At 36.7% G+C, this 22500-nt stretch overlaps 1 protein-coding gene across 4 annotated transcripts in view; it reads left to right on the top strand.

Annotated features, from left to right (window-relative positions):
• The window catches only part of LOC106879281 (branched-chain-amino-acid aminotransferase, cytosolic), a 345814-nt gene that overhangs the window by 228819 nt on the left and 94495 nt on the right, over positions 1-22500 (top strand). Inside the window, exon 3 of one of the 4 annotated variants that reach the window (XM_089361667.1) lies at positions 2583-2744. In XM_089361667.1, coding sequence (XP_089217793.1) covers positions 2646-2744 — 99 coding nt within the window. In that variant the 5' untranslated portion in view covers positions 2583-2645. Of the gene's footprint in view, positions 1-2493; positions 2745-22500 lie in introns of all 4 variants that reach the window. The other 3 variants (XM_089361668.1, XM_089361666.1, XM_089361669.1) reach the window with 3 other exon arrangements.

Here is a 22500-nt window from a genome sequence, read left to right on the forward strand (position 1 = left end):
TAATCTTGTTTTCAATTCCTCTTTTAGCTTTATCCACAGATCCACGCTTGCTGGTTTTCATCTCCACATAATCGGTGTAACATGGCCATCGTTAAGTCTTCAGTTGTCAAAAGAAGAATAAAATTTAATAGGCAGCAAATTACTATGTATTCTTCTGTGATTTTTCGTTATGGATCCCTAAATTCTTCTCTAACGTTTTTCTACGTATCATTTGTCTTTCATTCTTCGATCTGTGTTTTAGCTACTGAAGTCATTATTAAGGGTTAACTATCATTAACTAAAACTGTCCAAGATGATCAGTGAACAAACCTATAGGCATAGTAGTTCATTACACACTTAACATTTCAAACAACAGACAACCATGTTTTTGTTTCTTTCTATTTTATTTCTGTTGCTATTTTCATTCTATAAACTTAATGGGGTCGCGATGGCTATGCGGGTCATTTGTCACATCTCTTTTTCAGGTCTTGAGTTCATCCCTTGCCACTGATGCTCAGTTCTACTTCGGTTATCTTGCACTTGTTATATCATCAGCATCATCGACTGCTTTACATACTGGCATGGGTAGGATGGTTTGACAGAAGCTGGCCAGGTAGTAGACTACACCAGGCTTCTGTGTCTGTTTTGGTATGGTTTTTACAGCTGGTTGCCCTTCCTAACACCAACCACCCCACACAGTGGACTGAGTATTTTTTACATGGCACCAGCACTGATAAGGTCAGTTTTGCCATTGTTTTTACAGCTGGATGCCCTTCCAAATGCCAACCACCTCACAGTGTGGACTGAATACTTTTTACATAGCACCAGTGGGGTCACCAAGTAACTCGCAGGACAAGGAATTTTTGAGAGGGGAGGGGGATTTAAATAGAGAATATAGATATGCAGAGTCTCTTACAGCGGCTTTTAGAATAGCCAAGCATGTGGATCATCATGCTTGGGTATTCTAGAAACAGCTCTAAGAGACTCTGTATATGTCTGTTCTCTATCTAAATTGTCTTTTTTCAAGTGATGCCAAATAGTTTGCTTTTTTATTTATATGTATTGTTTTTGTTTTTTTTATCTGTGGCTCACCCAACACCAAGCAGAATTATGATCAATGGTTTTTTAGCGATGAGCATCCTATTATATTTTTTTCTCATACATAGTGTATCTAAGACTACAATCTCTATGTTCCTTCTTTTATAAGATAGTACAGTGTGATTGGAAGGGTATTTGCTCACCATTTATGATGGGTCATGTGACCACACAGAAGTTTATAATGGGTCATGTGACCACATAGTTCTCCCATTGGTTCTTATAATTATATCATCATCATCATTTAATGTCCACTTTGACACGTAAAAAGCACCCAGTACACTCTGTAAAATGGTTGACATTAGAAAGGGTATCCTGCTGTGAAACTAAGCCACAACAAACAATTTGGAACCTTGACAGCGCCTGTCAAACCATCTAACCCATGCCAATATAGAAAAAAAACATCAAACGATGATGATGATTGTGTGTATGTGTGCCTCAATTCAAAGAGTAGAAAAGATTAGTGAGGACTGACGCTTCCATTGGTTTTCTGCTCTGTGTCTTTGGAAATAAACAGGAAAAACCGAGTTACCAGCATATGCCACTGTGAAATGTCTGTGTATATCTGTGTTCAACTATGTGCGTGCACATTTATTCAGTTACATGCATGCACACACACCTGCACAGATATAGGTAACTAAGTAAACGTGTATTTATGCGCATTTCTTTATAGATCTGTCTGCCTACTGCCTGCCTCTCTGTCTATCTAACTAGCTATATATATATATATATAAATATATATATATATATATATATATTCACACCTACACACCCATTTGTGTGTATATATATATATATATATATATATATATATATATATATATATATTTATACACACACATATGTATATGTATGTATTAATGCATGTGTGTATAGATATATATGTATTTGTGTGTGTGTATATATATATATTATTTATATGTTTGTATTTGCGTGTATATATGTATGTGTGTATGTTATGTGTGTATAAATATATATGTATGTATTTATTTATGTATGTGTGTGTATGTATATATGTATGTGTATATATATATGTGTGTGTATGTGTATATATATATATATATATATATATATATATATATATATATAGTGACTTGCACATAAATATAGATATGCACCAACATTAATATTTACTGACTATTTAGTGAATCATTTATCTATCTGTATGTATTTATTTATATATATATATATATATATATATATATATATATATACACACACACACACACACACACACACACACACACATATATATATATTCACGTATGCATTGTAATACATTCACCTTTGCAACAATGAAATAAAAGCTCATTTATTTTATAAAGCCAGAAATTTTAGGTTAGCAGCTGAGTGGATGATATGTGTTCGGTGATAGAAACGGCAGGCTCATTGTTCCTTTTTATGATTGTTCTCGGTCAGATAATGACTCGTACATATCTTTTATTATGAAAAGCTAGTCTCCATTCACTGGGAGCAATTCATGTGTAAAGCGAGGTTCGGTTCGTTAGTAATTTTTCACAGCAGCCATTTCACACCTTCTTTTTCCTTTCTCGTTGCAGCTTTTTGAAGGAATGAAGGCTTACCGCGGACTTGATAATAGAATTCGTCTCTTCCGACCCATGGAAAATATGAATCGAATGAACAACAGTGCTCAAAGGGTTTCTCTTCCTGTAAGTTATTAATAAACAATTTGTTCAACTAACTGATCATGAAATAGCTCAGATCATCATAACTATAGTTTTACATGGCTTCTGTAATCTTTTTTTTTTTTTCCTTCTGTTTTTCTTTCTCTGCGGTTTTTATGTTCCAGTTCTGGTATTTAGAATGGAAGGTGTCATGATTGTTCATCCTGTAGAACGTTTAGAAAAGACACAGAACAGAAAGTTTCCCCAATTAGAATCCCAACAGCTTTTATTTTTTTATTTTATTTATATATTCGTTTTTTTTTTGTTTTTTTTTTGGTAACTAAAGAAATTGGTGCATTTAACTATGAATGATGCAATAATCAGTTGTTTCGAAAGAACAAAATAACAAGTTGGGTCCACCTGGTTCATGGCTACTTTGACAATATAGAAAGAATAGTTCTGCTGTTAGGCAGAAATATCCACAAGTGTGTGTGTGTGTGTTTACTACCAGTGTTGACAACTAGTGTCAGTTTGTTTATGTCTACTCAACTTAGCAATTCATCAAAAAACACAGATAGAATAAGCATCAGACTTAAAGTACTGGCATGGAGTGGCCCGACTAAACATGTTGATGTGATGCCCCAGCATGGCCATAGTCTTATGCCTGGAAAAGTAAAAATATTTGTGACTTTACAAAATAACAAAGATGCATTCACAGATACATATTGTACTGTAAGATTAAATATTCATACCATCTAAGAATATCAAATTTCTAATGGATGGCGGCAATGTCCCAAAGAGAAAAGCAGCAGTAGGAGTTTAATTTTCCGTTTTACATCCAGCCTCAGACTGTGAGATGCAAGTGGACCTTGAATGGCAGACTCATTTTCTCAGTGGAGGTAATAGTAACATTACTTTAAGCCAACGTATTCCTGGTCTCAAGGTGTACAAAAACAATCATCATAGTTGAACTTACATTGCTCTGAGAGAGCAGACTTGACGTTTCTCACCAGCTAAAGAAAAGACAAATATCAGGACTTGATCAATGAGGCACTTATCAAAGCTGTTGTGTGGGCTTATTTCTTGTGGAAATCAGCTGCCACAGCTTTCCAGCCAGATCAGTTTGCTGCTTCCTGCAAAAGATTGGAACAAAGACAACTGAATAAAACTACCAGGAAATGGACATGTCAGCTGAAACCAGCTCGTGGTTATTGTAATTGACATGGGACTGCAGTCAGAAGCCCTTCCTTCCACAGGCGAACACTAATTCAGTTCTTGCTGAAGTGAAGTGTTCAGGTTAAGGGGTGAAATGCTTCAGGCGAAATTCACAGATGAAGGAGTGAAATGCTTGTGACTCTGTGATATCTTCTGATAATACGGAAGGGTTTCTGACATTGCAGTTGATTCAGAAGAATTTCAATACCTCGAAGTAGCTCCTACAGTTTCTGCGTGATGCAAAGCATCTCTGATGTTATTAGTATAATGGCTAGAATAAGATCAGTGTAGGAACAATTTAGGGAGCTATTACTTCTACTGGCTACAGAGGTAATTTTTGCATCTGAGTGAATTATATGATGCTTATTAATAAAGTATGGTTTTACATGGTGGCACAATATGGACATTGAATGAAGATGTGGTCAAAGCCAGGAAGAAATGTGTTGCTCATGCTTTACCAGATGTATAATGGTAGTATAAAGAAACAAGAGCACAAATGGGATAACAGAAAAAAATGGGCATGAGAGGAATCAGCTGTCATGTGCAAAAAAGGAGATGACATTATTGCTGGTAGATGATGTATTTGAACAACGGGAAATGAATAGTGAGGTACCCAAGAGTTCAAGTTGAAGGAAACTGCAGAAGAACAAAACCAATGAAGATTTAGAAAGGAGTGGTGAAGGCTGACCCTAGAATGTTTAACCTCACAAATAAGATCACAGTGGACTGCAACATGTGGTGAGTTATTACTTATGTTGGAATGGACCAGTCTGTTTTATGCAAGTATTGGGGGGAAAATGGACTTAAAATGATGATGATGATGATGATAATGGCAATGACAGCAGCCACTAGTAACATTACTGATGAAAAATATCAACCACTACAGTTACAGTTTTAAGAATCATTTACAGTGACTGCTGCCCAATAAGTATTCAGTAGTACTGGTTCATATCTATTGTCATCATCATCATTATCATTTTCTATGCCTTTTCCATGCTGGTGAGAATTTCAGTTGGTTCTTAATCAGAGTTACTATCCTCCAAGATGGGCCAGAAAAACAGCTCACCGCCTTCAATCTCCATATACTGCATTAATATTCTTCACACTTTCCGTTGTGCTGTTGCCTTTATTGAACTTATAAAGCAAAATATGCCAAATATGCTCCTTTGTCACTTCCATTAAAGCTTTGAGAAATAACTGTTAAAATTGAACTGCACTCTTCAAAACTGGCACTAAGAATAAGTACAAGGAAAATTTACTACCTGCTTTTATAGAAAGTTGATGCATGTAGATTAGATCATACAATTGAAAAAACTGCATTACTTATAGGATGACCCAGTACATTTCCAAAGTTACCTGTTGTATGACAGGTAACATTCTAATTATATTAATAACAACATTCTTAGCATAGCTCCATCATTTGGTTTCATCTCTAAAGGGTTTAATCAACAGCATTTAAATGTCATATACCTTGTATAAGTAAAGGGTTAATTGGCCAGTTGAACTGTCAGTGTTTTATATCTATGATTAATTCTTGAATTTATTGGGATTTTTTTAAAAATTTTTGCTATCAAACGGCCAGGTTAAGCAAGTTAGGTGTTTCATCTTGTGTCTATAAAGGAATTTGAGCCAGTTTCCTATATAATTATGGATCAGCCTTCACTTTCACCTTCCGTCTACCTGTGTAAGGTATTTTACTATGTATACGATGTATATGTATGTATGTATGTATACATGTATGAAAGAGTGTGTATTTGTATGTGTTTGTGCACATTAATATTTCGAAGTGTATCCTTATATATATATATACACACACACACATGTATGTGTGTTTATATGTATATCTGCCTATCTATTCTATCTCCCTACACTCACAAACATATACAACATAATTCTTATATTATCTTAATATAAATGAATGTGTACGTGCAAATATGAGCACATATACATTTGAGTGTGTGTGTATTTCTAAAATTTATACATTTATGACTTCTTATATATGCACTCATATATATATATGTATACACGCACACATACATTGTGTGTGTGTGTGAGTGCATGGAGATTATAGGAATATGCATATATACATATATGTGTATATCTAGTTATATAAATATGTATATACATATTTGTAGATATACATGCAAAATGCATATATGTAAGTATGTGTGTGCATGTATACACATTTATAAATATATATATGCATACACACACACACATATACATAAATATATATATACACATGCATACATATATACACATGTATATGTATATATATATGTGTGTGTTTATATATATATATATATATGTGTGTGTGTGTGTGTGTGTGTGGAATGGTGTGAGAATACAAAAGACAAAAAAAAATGCATCTTAATTTATAGATATAGTCCGTTGTGGAGAGTAGTGGTTTAATTTCATTACCCTCGAATCTTTATTTCTCCACTCATTTATTGAGCTATTACGAAAGATCAATAACTTAGTTTCTGTTTATTTATTTTTTTTATCTGAAAACTTCTCCCTCCCTCCCTCTCTCTCTCTTTTCTTCATAGCTTCTGCTTAATATCCATATATCAATATATTTTAATTGACTCTCCCTTCTATAATGACTCAGTTGAGATAGTGTTGTAAAAGTATAAAAAGTAAATTATAAGTCAGAAGCATTCATTCACTAACTATATAAGTCTCCTCTCTTTTTATTAGTGTCCCATTCAGAGAGAGAGAGAGAAGTGGCAATTAACAAATATCAGCTAAAACTATTATACCAAGTAAAATATATGTATTCCATTTTTATTATTATTATCATTATTATTATTATTATTATTATTAGTATTTTTTTTTTTTTTTTTTTTTTTTTGTAAATGACCATTTGGTAGGCATCTAGGTAGGTAGGTAGGTAGATAGATTTGTAGGTGTTTTCCAAAGTAAACAGCATAGCATTAACTGGACTTTTATTGTTTCAATGTTTCAACACTTCTTAATTTCTTTGCTTCTTTGTTCGGACTTTTGTTACATTCCGGTGAGAAAGAAAGAAGCGGTACTGAAATTATGTTTTAGTAGAATGTGTGTGTGTGTGTGTGTTTGTGTAGGCAAGCATGCACACACGCATATGTCGATTTAAACCATATATACACACACACATATGTATATGTGTGTGTGTAATATATATATATATATATCATCATCATCATCATCATCGTTTAACGTCCGCTTTCCATGCTAGCATGGGTTGGACGATTTGACTGAGGACTGGTGAAACCGGATGGCAACACCAGGCTCCAGTCTGATTTGGCAGAGTTTCTACAGCTGGATGCCCTTCCTAACGCCAACCACTCAGAGAGTGTAGTGGGTGCTTTTACGTGTCACCCGCACGAAAACGGCCACGCTCGAAATGGTGTCTTTTATGTGCCACCCGCACAAGCCAGTCCAGGGGCACTGGCAACGATCTCGCTCGAAAATCCTACAGGAGCCAGTCAGGCGGTACTGGCAACGGCCATGCTCAAAATGGTGCATCTCATGTGCCACCCGCACAAGAACCAGTCCAGGGGCACTGGCAACGATCTTACTTGGCTTGCCGGGTCTTCTCACGCACAGCCCATTTCCAAAGGTCTCGGTCCGTAGTCATCGCCTCGGTGAGGCCCAATGTACGAAGGTCTTGCCTCACCACCTCAGCCCAGGTCTTCCTGGGCCTACCTCTTCCACGGGTTCCCTCAACTGTTAGGGTGTGGCACTTTTTCACGCAGCTATCCTCCTCCATTCTCACCACATGTCCATACCAGCGCAATCGTCTCTCTTGCACGCCACAACTGATGCTTCTAATGTTCAGCTTTTCTCTCAAGATACTTACACTCTGACGGGTATTCACATTGACATTACACATCCAACGGAGCATACTGGCTTCATTCCTTGCGAGCTTACGTATGTCCTCAGCAGTTACAGCCCATGTTTCACTGCCATGTAGCATGGTTGTTCGTACGCATGCGTCATACAGTCTGCCTTTTACTCTGAGTGAGAGTCCCTTTGTCGCCAGCAGGGGTAAGAGCTCTCTAAACTTTGCCCAGGCTATTCTTATTCTAGCAGCTACACTTTCAGCGCACCCACCCCCACTACTAACTTGGTCGCCCAGATAGCGGAAGCTATCGACTACCTCTAGTTTTTCACCCTGGAATGAGATAGAAGTTGTTTCCTGTTTGTTTGCAGTCTTTATTGCACCTGAACATCTGCCACAAACAAAAACTAACTTGCTAGTTAACCTGCCTTTGATGTTGCTGCACCTCTTATGTGTCCATAGCTTGCACCGGGTACATCTTATAGAGTTACTACCTACTCCTTTTCTACATACTGAGCAGGGCCATCTACCTGAAGGGGTTTGTGTTTTATCTACCTTCCTACTTATTAGGATTTTGGTTTTAGCTAGGTTGACTCTAAGGCCCTTCAGTTCTAGACCTTGCTTCCACACCTGAAACTTCTCCTCTAGTTCTGATAGTGACTCCGCAATTAGGGCAAGGTCATCAGCATAGAGGAGCTCCCAGGGGCAACCTGTCTTGAACTCCTCTGTGATTGCCTGGAGGACTATGGTAAATAATAGGGGGCTGAGGACGGAACCTTGGTGGACCCCTACCTCTACCCGGAATTCATTGCTGTACTCATTTCCAACCCTCACCTTACTGGCCGCATCTCTGTACATGGCTCGCACAGCTCTCACTAGCCATTCTTCTATCCCAAGTTTCCTCATTGACCACCAGATAAGGGATCGGGGGACCCTGTCAAAGGCTTTCTCCATGTCAACGAAAGCCAGGTACAGAGGTTTATCCTTGGCTAGGTATTTCTCTTGCAACTGTCTCACTAGAAATAAGGCATCAGTAGTGCTTTTACCTGGCACGAACCCAAACTGCATCTCATCTAAATTGATTCGCTCCCTAATTAGTTGGGCTATGACCCTCTCTGTAACTTTCATAACCTGATCTAACAGCTTGATGCCTCTGTAATTATTTGTATCTAAAGCGTCCCCTTTACCTTTGTAGCAGTTGACTATGATGCTGCTACACCAGTCATAGGGTATGACTCCTTCGTGTATCACCTGGTTCGTAATACGGGTGACTAGGCTATAGCCAACACTGCCAGATATTTTGAGCATCTCTGCAGTGATTCCTGATGGGCCGGGGGCTTTCCCGGTCTTCATACTCTTAATTGCTTTATCTACCCTGGTACTATCAACTCGGATAGCTGGTCCCTCTATTGGGTCGACATAAGGCAGGCTCTCTTTCTCCCATTCATTCTCTTTATTAAGCAATCTATCGTAGTGGCATCTCCAGACCTCTTTCTTTGCATCCTCATTTAATGCAAGCGTACCATCATCCATGCGAACACATTTCTCTCCTACAACATCACTATTCTCTCTCCTACACTGTCTTGCAACCCGAAATACCTCGAGTCTTTGGTCCTCACGGCGCAGAACATTGGCAAATCTTTCCTTATCTGCTTCCCCTCTGGCTAAATAAACCTGTCGCCTAGCCTCCCTTCTGGCACATTGGTACAATTCCCTGCTACCACCGTTCTTCCAGTCCTTCCAAGCTTGTTTCTTTTGTCTAATAGCCCTGTCTACCTCCTTGTTCCACCACCACGTTACTCTGGGTTGGGAGGGGACCTTACACCACCCACAAATCTGGTCGGTGGCTTTCAACAGGTTGTCCCGCAGAAATCTCCAATTGTCTTCCACGTTGTATGATGCTATATCCCCTTCTATTTCGTTAAATGCTTCAAGTAACTTGTCTCTAAGTCTCTGTCCGTTTGCAGGGTCTTTAAGCTTCCACACCCTTCTTCTCCAAGCCTGTCTAATTCTGGGCACCCATTTTGCCTTGATCCCAAAGTCGCTAACTACTAATCTATGTTGTGGGGTACATTCTTCGCCAGGGTAGGTTTTGGCATTTATAAGCCGCCCTCTTTCCCTATTTCTGGCGAGGATGTAGTCGATTTGGCTAGAGTGTCTGCCGGAGCGGTAGGTGACTAGGTGACTGGCAGGTTTCCTGAAGTTGGTATTGCAGACCATAAGATTGGTTGCATCACAGAACTCCAGCAGTCTGGTTCCCTCCTCGTTGCGGGAACCGAAGCCATAGCCTCCATGTATGCCATGGAAGCCCCCAGCACGACGTCCGACATGACCGTTGAAGTCTCCAGCCACAAAGAGAAGGTCCCTGTCACTCGTCGACGAGGTAGTTTGCAAGAGGGTGTCATAGAATTGGTCTTTCAGACCATCTGGTAGCCCAGGTTGAGGTGCATAGGCTGAGATGACAGTAGCTAATCTATGATGAAGCACTAGTCTGATCTTAAGTACTCTGTCACTTACTCTAACGACCTCGATTACCTTATCCACCCATTTCTCCGCTAGAAGTATTCCTACGCCCCCGACCCCGTCAGTGTTCCCTGCCCAGAAAATCTTGTACCTGTGTTCTTTGCCTGTGAGGAACCTTGCAGAACCTCCTCTCCATCTTACTTCCTGGATGCAGCACATATCTACGCATCTCCGTTCAAGCATCTCAACAATTTCACCAGATCTACCTTTCAGCGTGCCGACGTTGAGAGTGCCAATCCTAACAGTATGGGTGTTGGGGGTGTGGGCCTGTAGCCTGGGAAGAGGAAAAGCAGTGTCGTGTACCTGAAAAGAAAACTTGCAATTGGAAGAATTCATGAGCAAAACATTACCTACAACCTGCAAACATTTCTCAACCTTAATGCGCTACCCAAAGGTAGGGGAGAGGATGGCCAAGGCCACTAGATGGGTTCCGGGAGACAGCCGAGGTTGACAGGATGACAAAGGGATGAACTTCCGGTGGAGGGGGTGGGATGACAGAGGAATGAACTTCCGGTGGAGGGGGCGGGATGAAATGCATACACGCTGAATATGTGTGTGTGTATATATGTGTATATATATAAATATGCATATGTGTATATATAAATGTATATGTATATGTATAGAGATTTATTTGTATATATATATATATATATATATATATATATATATATATTATAGGTATGTATGTATATATATATTTATAGGTATGTATGTATATATATATTTATAGGTATGTATGTATATATATATTTATAGGTATGTATGTATATATATATTTATAGGTATGTATGTATATATATATATATAGGTATGTATGTATGTATATGTTTGTATATATATATGTATGTATGTATGTATGCATATCCATATATATGTGTGTGTGTGTGTGTATGTATGTATATATATATATATATATATATATATATATATATATATATATATATATAATTGTGGCACTCCGTTGGTTACAATGACAAGCATTCCAGTTAATCCAATCAACGGAACAGCCTGCTCATGAAATTACCATGCAAGTGACTGAGCACTCCACAGACACGTGTACCCTTAACGTAGCTATCAGGGAGATTCAGCATGACACAGAGTGTAACAAGGCTGGCCCTTTGAAATACAGGTACACCAGAAACAGGAAGAAAGAGTACAGCAGGGTTTGCCACCATCCCCTGTCAGAGCCTCATGGAGCCTTAGGTGTTTTCATTCAATAAACACTCACCACGCCTAGTCTGGGAATTGAAACCATGATCCAACGACCGCAAGTCCGTTGCCCTAACTACTGGGCCAATGCGCATCCATACACATATAATAGTGTACCAACAATTAAGCATTTATGCATGAAGGAGGTGACCTTTGACAAGACACCTTACATGCTAGAAAAGGCAGTCAAGACCCAAACTACAAATAAAAGTAATTTCAAAGAGGATGAAAATAACAATTACTTTTATAGTTAACCCCAAACTCGAGTTTCTGTATTAATGAACAAATAAATCAATTTGTCATGTGTACTTCATCAGTGGGGTAAAAAATTTAGAAAAAATTTCATACCAGTGGCTAGTATGCGTAATAAAGTCAATTAATATAATTTCATATATCATAGTGTACAATTAAGTATTTATATAAGAAAGAGGTGGCCTTTGACAGACCTTCATGCTAGAAAGGGCTGTCAAAACCCTAACCATGAATAAAAGTAATTTCAAAGGATGAAAATTAAAAAAATATTTTTATAGTTAACCCCAAACTCAAGTTTCTGTATTAATGAGCAAATAAATTAATTTGTCATGTATACTCCATCAGTGGGGTGGCTAAAATTAATGCATAATTATGTAGTTAATACGTACCAAAAACAGACGTACTGCATACCTTTACATTATATTTTCAAATCCACCTCGCAAACACAGTGTATGTATGTATATATATTTATGTTTATGTATATATATATATATATATATATATATATATATATAAATCAAAATAAGCAACAAGGATATTCCAGGTTAATGCAGTACGATTGTTTCATGCGACTCCACTTATTTAAGCAATGTGAGCATTGCATTAAATGTAAAATGCAGAGCAATCTCCAGTTGCACAAAGATACAGAAAATTTACTGAAATTTCATTTCAGTAGCAGCACATATTGTAACTACATTTAAACACTCCAAGTGGGAAGGAAGAATACAAAAAGACCATTTTGACTTAGCCAGACCAAACAGGCTAGTCATGGATATACATACATACATGTATACATAAATACATATATATATATATTTATGTATGTATATCCATGTATATATATATATATATATATATATATATATATATAGTTAAAAAAAACAATAACAAAAAAACAAAAAAACAACAAAGTGAGGACGTGATATGGATAGTATTATTGGACGCTCAGGAAAGGAAAGAGAGAGTGTATGACGTTTCGGGCGTAGCCCTTCGTCGGAAAGATGGAAAGTTCGGAGAATGGAAGAACGGAGAAAGAGGGAAATGGTACCGATGCCCACGAGGTTACATGATGAAAAGGATATATAATATATATATATTAATGTCTACAAGGATTACTTAATACAGTTTTTGAAGTGTAAAAGTGGCTTTAAAAAAATGTTATGAAATCTATTATGAGGTGTTAGTAATCTCTTTTTGGGGAAGATACTTTTTTCTAGTTTCTGAGTGCTTTCATAAAACCTTTTCAAAGACATGTGCTCTTAATGCAGAAGTTGTTATTTTTGTGGCAGTGGTAGTATTATTACCTCCACCTTTGCAAAGGAGGAGGTATTGTTTTCAGTCGGGTTTGTTTTTTTTGTCCATGGACAAGGTATCTCAAGAACTGGATGAAACTTTCAGGGATGTTTGGCCTCATGACTGGTGTGAACTGATTAGATTTTGGGATTGATTGGGTACCATACAAGGATTCTGGATTATGTTTCTGTTTTTGTTACTTAATGGGTTAACTGTAAGGTTAGGGATGTAGTGTATAGCTTACAATGTACTGAGGGACGGTGCAGAAACATGACAACTACCTACATTAGAGAGACTGCACACAGCATAGGAGATCATATAGGTGAACATTGGTGAGAGCTTAGAAAAGAGAAAAGCTCATTAGTGCTCTACGAACATGCTCAGGTACAACATGGAGGCTCGATTAATAGCATAGAAGTTAAAGTATTAACGATGCATAGAACTGACATAGCACTTAGATTAGAGAGGCTACACACATAACATTAGACAGACCGAGCCTCAATAAAAAACATGAATGGAGCCTCAATAAAAAACACTCGCCACCACACCACACCACATGACTAAAGACACGAGGGATGAGAAGAGAGAGGAAGAAAGGAAATCATAAATAATACATACAAGGTAATACACACACAACAGACATATATGCAATTACCTGTGATACATAAAAACTAGAGATAGATAAATAAAAAATAAATATATAAATAGATAAATATAAGAAATAGAGATAGATAAAAGAAATAAATAGATCCATATAAGGGGCATGGATACAAACAACATACACACACAAGAAATTTTATGGACGGCCACAACAATATCAACAACACGAATAACAATGGCAGCAGCTGTAGCGGTGACAACGGTTGCAATAACAGCAACGACTACCATGATCGCAATACCATGGACAAACACACAAATAGAGAGATACAGGAACTGTACCAAATTTTCGGGTCTTAGGACAGCGGCAGCACGATGGGGTGAGAGGAAGGCCATACTGCTGCTAACAACGACACACAGACAAGCATACACATGCACACACAAACACAGACGCATATGCATGCACACGTAATGATACACATCTTAGAAGAACAGAATGGAGTTAGTAGAGCAAGAGCCCACACAAAAGTGAAAAGTTTCACTGAAGAAGTCACAGATGTGTGATGAAAGATTTCCATAGAATGGACATGAGTTAAAATTAAAAAAATAAGGACAGTAATAAACAAATGAAGAACAATTATATAGTGCATGTGTTTATTTGGGAAAAAAATTCATTAAATGGCCTTCCCAAAACACCACACACACACACATATATACATACATGTAATATATATATACACACACGCATATGCATATACATATGTATATATAATATATACATATAAATATAATACACATAAATATATTTATGTATAATATATATATAAGTAAATATATATATATGTATAATATATACATAAATATATATTTTTGTATAATATATACATAAAAATATATATATACATATTTTTATGTATAATATATACATAAATATATATATATGTATATATATATATATATATATATATATATTTTTTTTTTTTATGTATAATATATACACAGATATATATATACACAGATATATATATATATATATATATATATATATATATATATATATATATATACATATATTCATGTATAATATATACATATATATATATATATATATATATATATATATATACATATATTCATGTATAATATATACACATATATATATATATATATATATATATATATATATATATATATATATATACATATATTCATGTATAATATATACACACATATATATATATATATATATATATATATATATACTTATATTTATGTATAATATATCTATATGTATGTATGTATATATACATGTGTGTGTGAGATAGAACAGTGTTCCTTTAGAATTGTTATTTAGCCCTAGGTTAATAATGATTGAGGCAAAAAAAACCTACAATCAAAAACATTCCCTCCATAACCATCATGTGCTATATATTAAAAAAAAATACTTTTAACACTAAGGAATATCCTGATAGCTTTTTATCAATATTTTCAATTGGTTTATTTACTGCAAAACTACAAGGAAAAAACCAAACTTGAAGCTTTTAGATGCATTTTCATAATTTCATAGAATGTCTTTTAGCTTTTCTACAGATCGCAAAAGTCAGTAATATTTTATTTGCTTGTTTATTCGTTTGTTTGTTTTTTATTACCTTTTTAATTTCTTTAAGAATCAAACCAATGCCGTCAATTAGTTTATGGCTAACCTTTCATTTATTCTTTTGGTACTTCTTTAATGTATATTTTATTATTTCCAGAACCTTTCAATATTCTAAGATCCTATGAAAAGATTGATCTTTATCAATAAAACTGATAACTTATACTGTCATAATAGAAGTTGTATATTTGCCAATAAAGATTAGGATAGGAAGGAAAAAAAAAAGAAAGAAAGGTAAACCAAAAAAAAAAAAAAGACGTATCCTCAGATAGATTGGAAATATTGTTTGAAAGGATCAAAATAGATTCAATAAATTCTGGAGAATTGTCTGGAAGTTTGATTGTGGTCACTGTAGAATTGGGACATTCTAATAACTGGGCATAGCTTCTTTGCTGCTTGCCGTTAACATAATGGCCAGTAGCAAGTGTGATTTTTGGTGCCCCGCCATCAGAAGCGTATTAGTGCTGGAGTTGTGATTCCTCACTACCAAAGAATATAGAGATTCTTCATTTACTTATTTCGGATTTCGGTGGCTGTAATTTTCTGAATTAACATGGTATGGGATTTCCTCTAGAACACGCTAGGATTAAAAAAGATAAAACAACAAAGGCATAAATGCTATAGAAAACCAGCCAACTCTGACCTGAGGTTCAGCTAATTTTTCCTTTTCAATTTCCTAGTCTATTGTTTGTTGCAGTCATTTTCCTGCAAACAAACCCAATTGATTTCCTTGGTATTCATATGAGGCAACGGCTTTCTAATTTCAGTTAAAATGATCTCTTCCTAGCCAACTCACGGAATTACACAGGCTTGGAATTTCCTGTCCGTTTGACAAATCATGCAGCAATACGTAAACCGATTTTGATTGACGTCTTTGTTTGATCTTTATTGAGAGCTAAGGGAAAGTAAGACACTATGAACCTGTATTTCTAAATAAGAACTCGTATATGTGTACATTTTACCTGGTCGTTGCTTGCAAGAAATAATGTTTTGTTAGTGTCCTAGTATACTGTGAAGTTATTACTTTCTCCACAGCTATTGACTCATATACTACTGTCGAAAAACAGAAAACAATGTGCTAAAATTATATTGTGCTGTCCTTTTCATGAACGTATCTTTGATCTTTTATACGCATTCCTATACTAATTTTAGTGGGCCTTTTTCTTTTTATCACCAGCTCTGTGTTTCTGTGAAAATATCTAGTTCATATGTTCACGTTCGTTGTCTAAACGATTCTACTCAATCAAATTTAAACAGCGACTTTGATGACGGACAGTCTAATTCTTCTTTGCCAGTTCATTTTTACATCTGAAATTACTAATCAGAAGACGTAATTAAAGAAAAACACTTAATGATTTAAACAACTTAGAGGAGATTGTAAATCATTATAGTCACTTCATTTAAATGCCGTCGAGTAGTGATAACAAGCCTGTTACTTCAAGTAACTGACAGCTGTTCTAAAATCGGTCTTTTGGAATTCATTTTTTTTTTTCTGATTTTAAAAAAATTTGAATTTAAAATATTCTAAGAATTCTAAATATTAAAAATCACAAAATTTCGTCGTCATCGTCAGCATTTAGCGTCTGCTTTCCATTCTGGTATGGGTTAGATGGTTTGACTAAAACTGGTTAGCTGTAGGGCTATACCAAGTTCCAGTCTGATTTGACATGGTTTCTACGGCTGGATGCCCTTCCTAACATCAGCCGCTCCTGAAGTATAATGGGTGCTTTTCTGTGCCACTGACACGGGTGCCAGTTACATGACACCAGCATCAATTATTTCACTTGTTTTTTTATTTATTATCTTCCTGTAAGGCACACAAAACTCCCACAGTCAAACAATTCTGTAATACATGATACCAAAATGATTGTACTTTGCTCACATTTATTTTGATGGCAATAAACACAGGCATGGTGATGTAGTAAGAAGTTTACTTTGTAACCCCATGTTTCCAGGTTCAGCCTCACTGCATGGCATCTTGGTCAAGTGTCTTCTACACAGCCCCAGGTTGGTCAAAGCATTGTGAGTGGCTTTAGTAGATGAAAATTTAAAGAAGCCTGTCATAAGATCCATCAAGCCAAGTGAAATCGTAGTTGTGGTAGATACTGGTGGTACATAAAAGCACCACTCTCAGAGTGGTTGGCATTAGGAAGGACATACGGCCATAGAAACCATGCCAAATCAGACTAGAGTCTGGTGCAGCCCCTCACCTTACCAGCCCTGGTCAAACTATTCAACTTATTATGCCAGCATGGACAACAGATGTTAAATGATGATAGTGATATATCATCATCATCATCATCGTTTAACGTCTGCTTTCCATGCTAGCATGGGTTGGACGATTTGACTGAAGACTGGTGCAACCGGATGGCTACACCAGGCTCCAATCTAATTTGGCAGAGTTTCTACAGCTGGATGCCCTTCCTAACGCCAACCACTCAGAGAGTGTAGTGGGTGCTTTTACGTGTCACCCGCACGAAAACGGCCACGCTCGAAATGGTGTCTTTTATGTGCCACCCGCACAAGAGCCAGTCCAGGGGCACTGGCAACGATCTCGCTCGAAAACCCTACAAGGCCAGTCAGGCGGTACTGGCAACGGTCACGCTCAGGATGGTACATCTTATATGCCACCCGCACAAGAGCCAGTCCAGGGGCACTGGCAACGATCTCACTTGGCTTACCGGGTCTTCTCACGCACAGCACATTTCCAAAGGTCTCGGTCAGTATTCATCGCCTCGGTGAGGCCCAATGTTCGAAGGTCTTGCCTCACCACCTCAGCCCAGGTCTTCCTGGGCCTACCTCTTCCACGGGTTCCCTCAACTGTTAGGGAGTGGCACTTTTTCACGCAGCTATCCTTATTCATTCTCACCACATGTCCAAACCAGCGTAATCGTCTCTCTTGCACACCACTATATATATATATATATATATATATATACACACACTTAGTAGTTAATTAAGAATATGGTATACACTGGTTGTTTGTTGGTAAAGCACATTCACTGTCTATGGCAAACTGAAGTCATCCACAGTATTATTATAAATGTCACTAGATCTACTTCAGGAATTCTTCAGTGTTCATTGGGTACAACATCCCATCCATGAGGTATAGTTGCTAGATGGGTCAAAATGATTGCAGTGACCAATAACAATTATCATATATTCCATTTTCCATCTCTCTCCTTAATTATATACTTGTGGTGGGGGTGACGGCACATGGTTCAGTGGTTAGACCATCGAGCTTACGATTGTGAGGTTGTGAGTTTGATTCCCAGACTGGGCTGCGTGTTGTGTTCTTGAGCGAGACACTTTATTTCACATTGCTCCAGCTCACTCAGCTGTAGAAATGAGTTGCGACGTCACTGGTGACAAGCTGCATCAGCCTTTGCCTTTCCCTTGGATAACACTGGTGGCGTGGAGAGGGAATGCTGGTATGCATGGGCAACTGCTGGTCTTCCATAAAAGCAACCCTGGTTGTGCATTCACCTGTCAGGCATCTTTCCACCCAGACTTGTACCCCGGAGGGGAACCTCTTAGGTGCACCCATGGTCATTTGTGACTGACAGAGTCAAGGAGATATGAGTGTGTTTGTGCTACTGTCTTTTTGCTTTAACTTCACCTGATAGCTGTAAAACGTGTTACTGTCATGCAAATAGCATCCTTCATTTCCATAACCCTTACTTTGTCTAGAAATAAGTGAGAGTTGATGACAGGAATGGCATCCAGCTATAGAAAGCTCACTTCAATACATTCCATCTAACCATGTGAGCATGAAAAATGTGGATGCTAAAATGATGATGAGGAGGAGGGACTCTCTAATGTAAGGGAGGAAACTCTAATGCCTTCTTGCACCATTCATTACAGGATTTGGTTTTTGACCTGGAAAATTTTCAAGACGTAAAGAATTATTAATGGGCATATCAAAAGCTGTCAATTTTTAATCCCAATAGCCTTATGCAGCTTCAGTATAAGTCACAATCTACCATTTCCTGTTAGTTTGTTGTATGTATATTTATTGCAGTTACCAGTTAAAGAACAACAATCTTTACTCTCTTATTTCCGTGATTTTTGTCATAGAAAACCTGGTAAATTCTTGCAAATAACATCTATGACTCAAATTCAATTCTTGTCTGGAAACATTAAATTTTGTTCATATGAATAATGTCTTTATGGCTTGGGTGTCACAGCATTCTGTTTACACATTGTCATCGTTGTCATCATCATCATCATTTAACATCTATTTTCCATTCTGGTTAGTGTCAGACAGCTGTAGCTCTATGGTTAAGAAAATTGCTTCCTAATCACGTGGTTTGGGATTCAGTCCTACTGCATGATATCTTGAGCAAGTCTCTTCTACAGTAGTCCTGGACTGACTAAAGCCTTCTAAATTGATTTGCTAGAAGGAAACCAAAAGAAGTCCATTGTGTTTCCTCATTTTGACATCACATGGTTGTTGTACATCAATGCCATTGATTTCCAGTGTTCTGTGAAAACATGCCTGGGCTGGGATAAATATTATTTAACTTGGAAACTGGTGAGGATTGGTGTCAGGAAAGGCATCTTGTAAAATGCCTGCCTCAGTAAACCCCATCGAATTCATGCAAGCAAGGAAAAATGGATGTTAAAACCATCATTATCATTATGAAGAGGAGGAGAGTATATATATATATATATATATATATATATTTATATATATACATACACACACACACACACACACATATAAAACAAGTGAGAAAAGATCTGATAATCCAGGTGTGTCTGGAATTGCAATGCCATCTACACCATTCTTCACTTACTATAAATATACATTATATAAATACATTTGGCAAAAGATCTCGGGCCTTGTACCTGTTTAAGAAAACAAACATCTTGAATACTTTCCATGATAATTAATTGTCTTCTACTGACGAGCGGGTGTAATTTATTTCAGATAGTACCATCATTATTGCTGTCAATTGTTGAGAGAACAATTACACTTTCTAACGAGGCCTGATATCTCATTCGTTTAATTTTAGAAATATTAATCTTCTACAGTTCCACATACTCAGGGGATCGCTAGTTTGACTTTTATCATCTGTGCTTCACATTTCAAAGACAAAGGTGAAATAATTAAAATATGATAGTCCCCCTCTTTTGCTCTACTTTTACCTTGCTTAATCGTAAATGATCCTACAAACCTATTGCCTCTAATTAGCTATGACCCTAGAGGGATTATTTAATTCAGTCTAAATAGCTTAGATGCAGCAAGATATATTAACTTTAATTAATTGACCCCCACAGGCATTCTAATTAGTATTCACCCTCTTCACCCTGAGACTGTATGCTCAAATTAGCACTGCTGCTACATTCGCTTTAATTCTCATTAATCTTTTGAGATGTTCATTTTGGTTTGAACGAATGTTATACATTTTCCTGCAGCATTAGTTATTTTGTAATAGCTGCCATTTACATAGACCTACATCAATACTTTTCTACTAAATCTAAATATTAATTAATCGTTTACATAAATTTGTGTGTGTATATATATATATATATATATATATATATATATATATATTTAAAAAATAACGTCAACCACTAACATGGACAATTAATGCGCTAGAAATAGATCACATCTTGTGTCTATTAAGACCTAAAAAGTTCTCAACATGAAATATAGCAGCATACCAAAAACGTGAGCGGGCAAGACATTTAAAATCACCTAAAAAAATCATTATTAAACAGGAACCAGGTTTCGGATTTAACAAATTCTTACCATTTGTCTTACCATTTTTTTAAATGTACCTTAATCCCCTGAGATTGCAGATAATATTTCTGAATCTCTTTGATTCTTTAAATGTGCTGGCGCCCTGATAATTAATCGATATTAATTAATATATTAATATATGACTAATTACCAGATCTTATAATTATATATATATATATGTATATATATATATATATATATATATATATATATATATATATATATATATATATATATATATATATATATATGTATTTACTTGAGAGATAGATAGACAGACAGAGAGGTGCAGACTTGCCTGAGTGGTTAAGAGGCTTGCTTTGCGACCACAGGGTATTGTGTTCAGTCCCACTGTGTAGTACCTTGAATAAGTTTCTTCTACTTTAGTCCCATGCCGACCAATGCCATGTAAGTGGATTTGGCAGATGGAAACTATGTGAAAGCCTGTCGTGTGTGTATGTATGTATGTGTGTGTGTTTTCCTACATACACACACACTGCTTCACAACTAGCGTTAGTTTCTTTACATCCCCATAACTTAGTGGTTCAGCAAAAGAGACCTTTAGGATAAGTACCAGGCTTAAAAATTAAGGATTAATGTGTTCAATTAAAGCCTTTTAAGACAATGCTCCAGCATGGCCACATTCCAGTGATTGAAACATGTAAAAAATGAAAAAGAATAAAAGAAACATACATCATCATCGTCATAAATGCTAAAGTTTGAGTCAGCACATATTTGGTGTCAAAATAGATCATTACCTCTCACTTAAAAGGGTCAGTATACCGCATCTTGCTTTTGAACTTCAATTTTGACTTGATTTCTACAGTAGGATGCTCTTCTTAGCAACAACCACCACCACTCTACAATATGTACCAGGTGCTTTTAATCATGACACCAGCACTAGGGAGGTGTTGTGTCATCAAGAGGACTAAAGGATCCTGTCAGCATTGTACACAGAGTGTACTGGGTGTGTTTTTATGTGGCACCGGCATTAGAGAGGTGGCCATATCCATGACACAACTGAACAGGCCTCTTGACCTCATATCTCAGCATGTTTGTTTACCTCTTCGCAGAGTGAGTGGCTTTGAAAGATAGATGGGGGTACTCTGTTTTGAGACATGTATAAACAAGGTCATGTGGCCAATGACAGAGGAAGACCCTGAATATGTTGTGTGGAGAAAAAGTGGGTGTATAATAATGACAGTCAGAGTGAAGAGTGGGTGTTGACTGGCAGTTAGAGCATATTACACACACTGGCGCTATCATTGTGTGGTCTGTTATACATAGTTCTTGAAATAGTTAGGAAAAGTCATGTGAAGAGGATGGGGGAGATGAGGATTGAAACTAAGTGGGTTCCATACCAATAGATAGTATGAATGATAGAGTGTTGAGTTAAAGAGCTGAGGGTGACTTGAATGTGAGTGAGGGTGGATGAGATGGTGACAAGATGTGGGAGTGTGAAAAGAGTCTTGTCAGCAGCTTT

This window comes from Octopus bimaculoides, chromosome 13 (genome assembly GCF_046866305.1).
Source record: "Octopus bimaculoides isolate indiv1 chromosome 13, ASM4686630v1, whole genome shotgun sequence".
Taxonomy (NCBI): domain Eukaryota; kingdom Metazoa; phylum Mollusca; class Cephalopoda; order Octopoda; family Octopodidae; genus Octopus; species Octopus bimaculoides.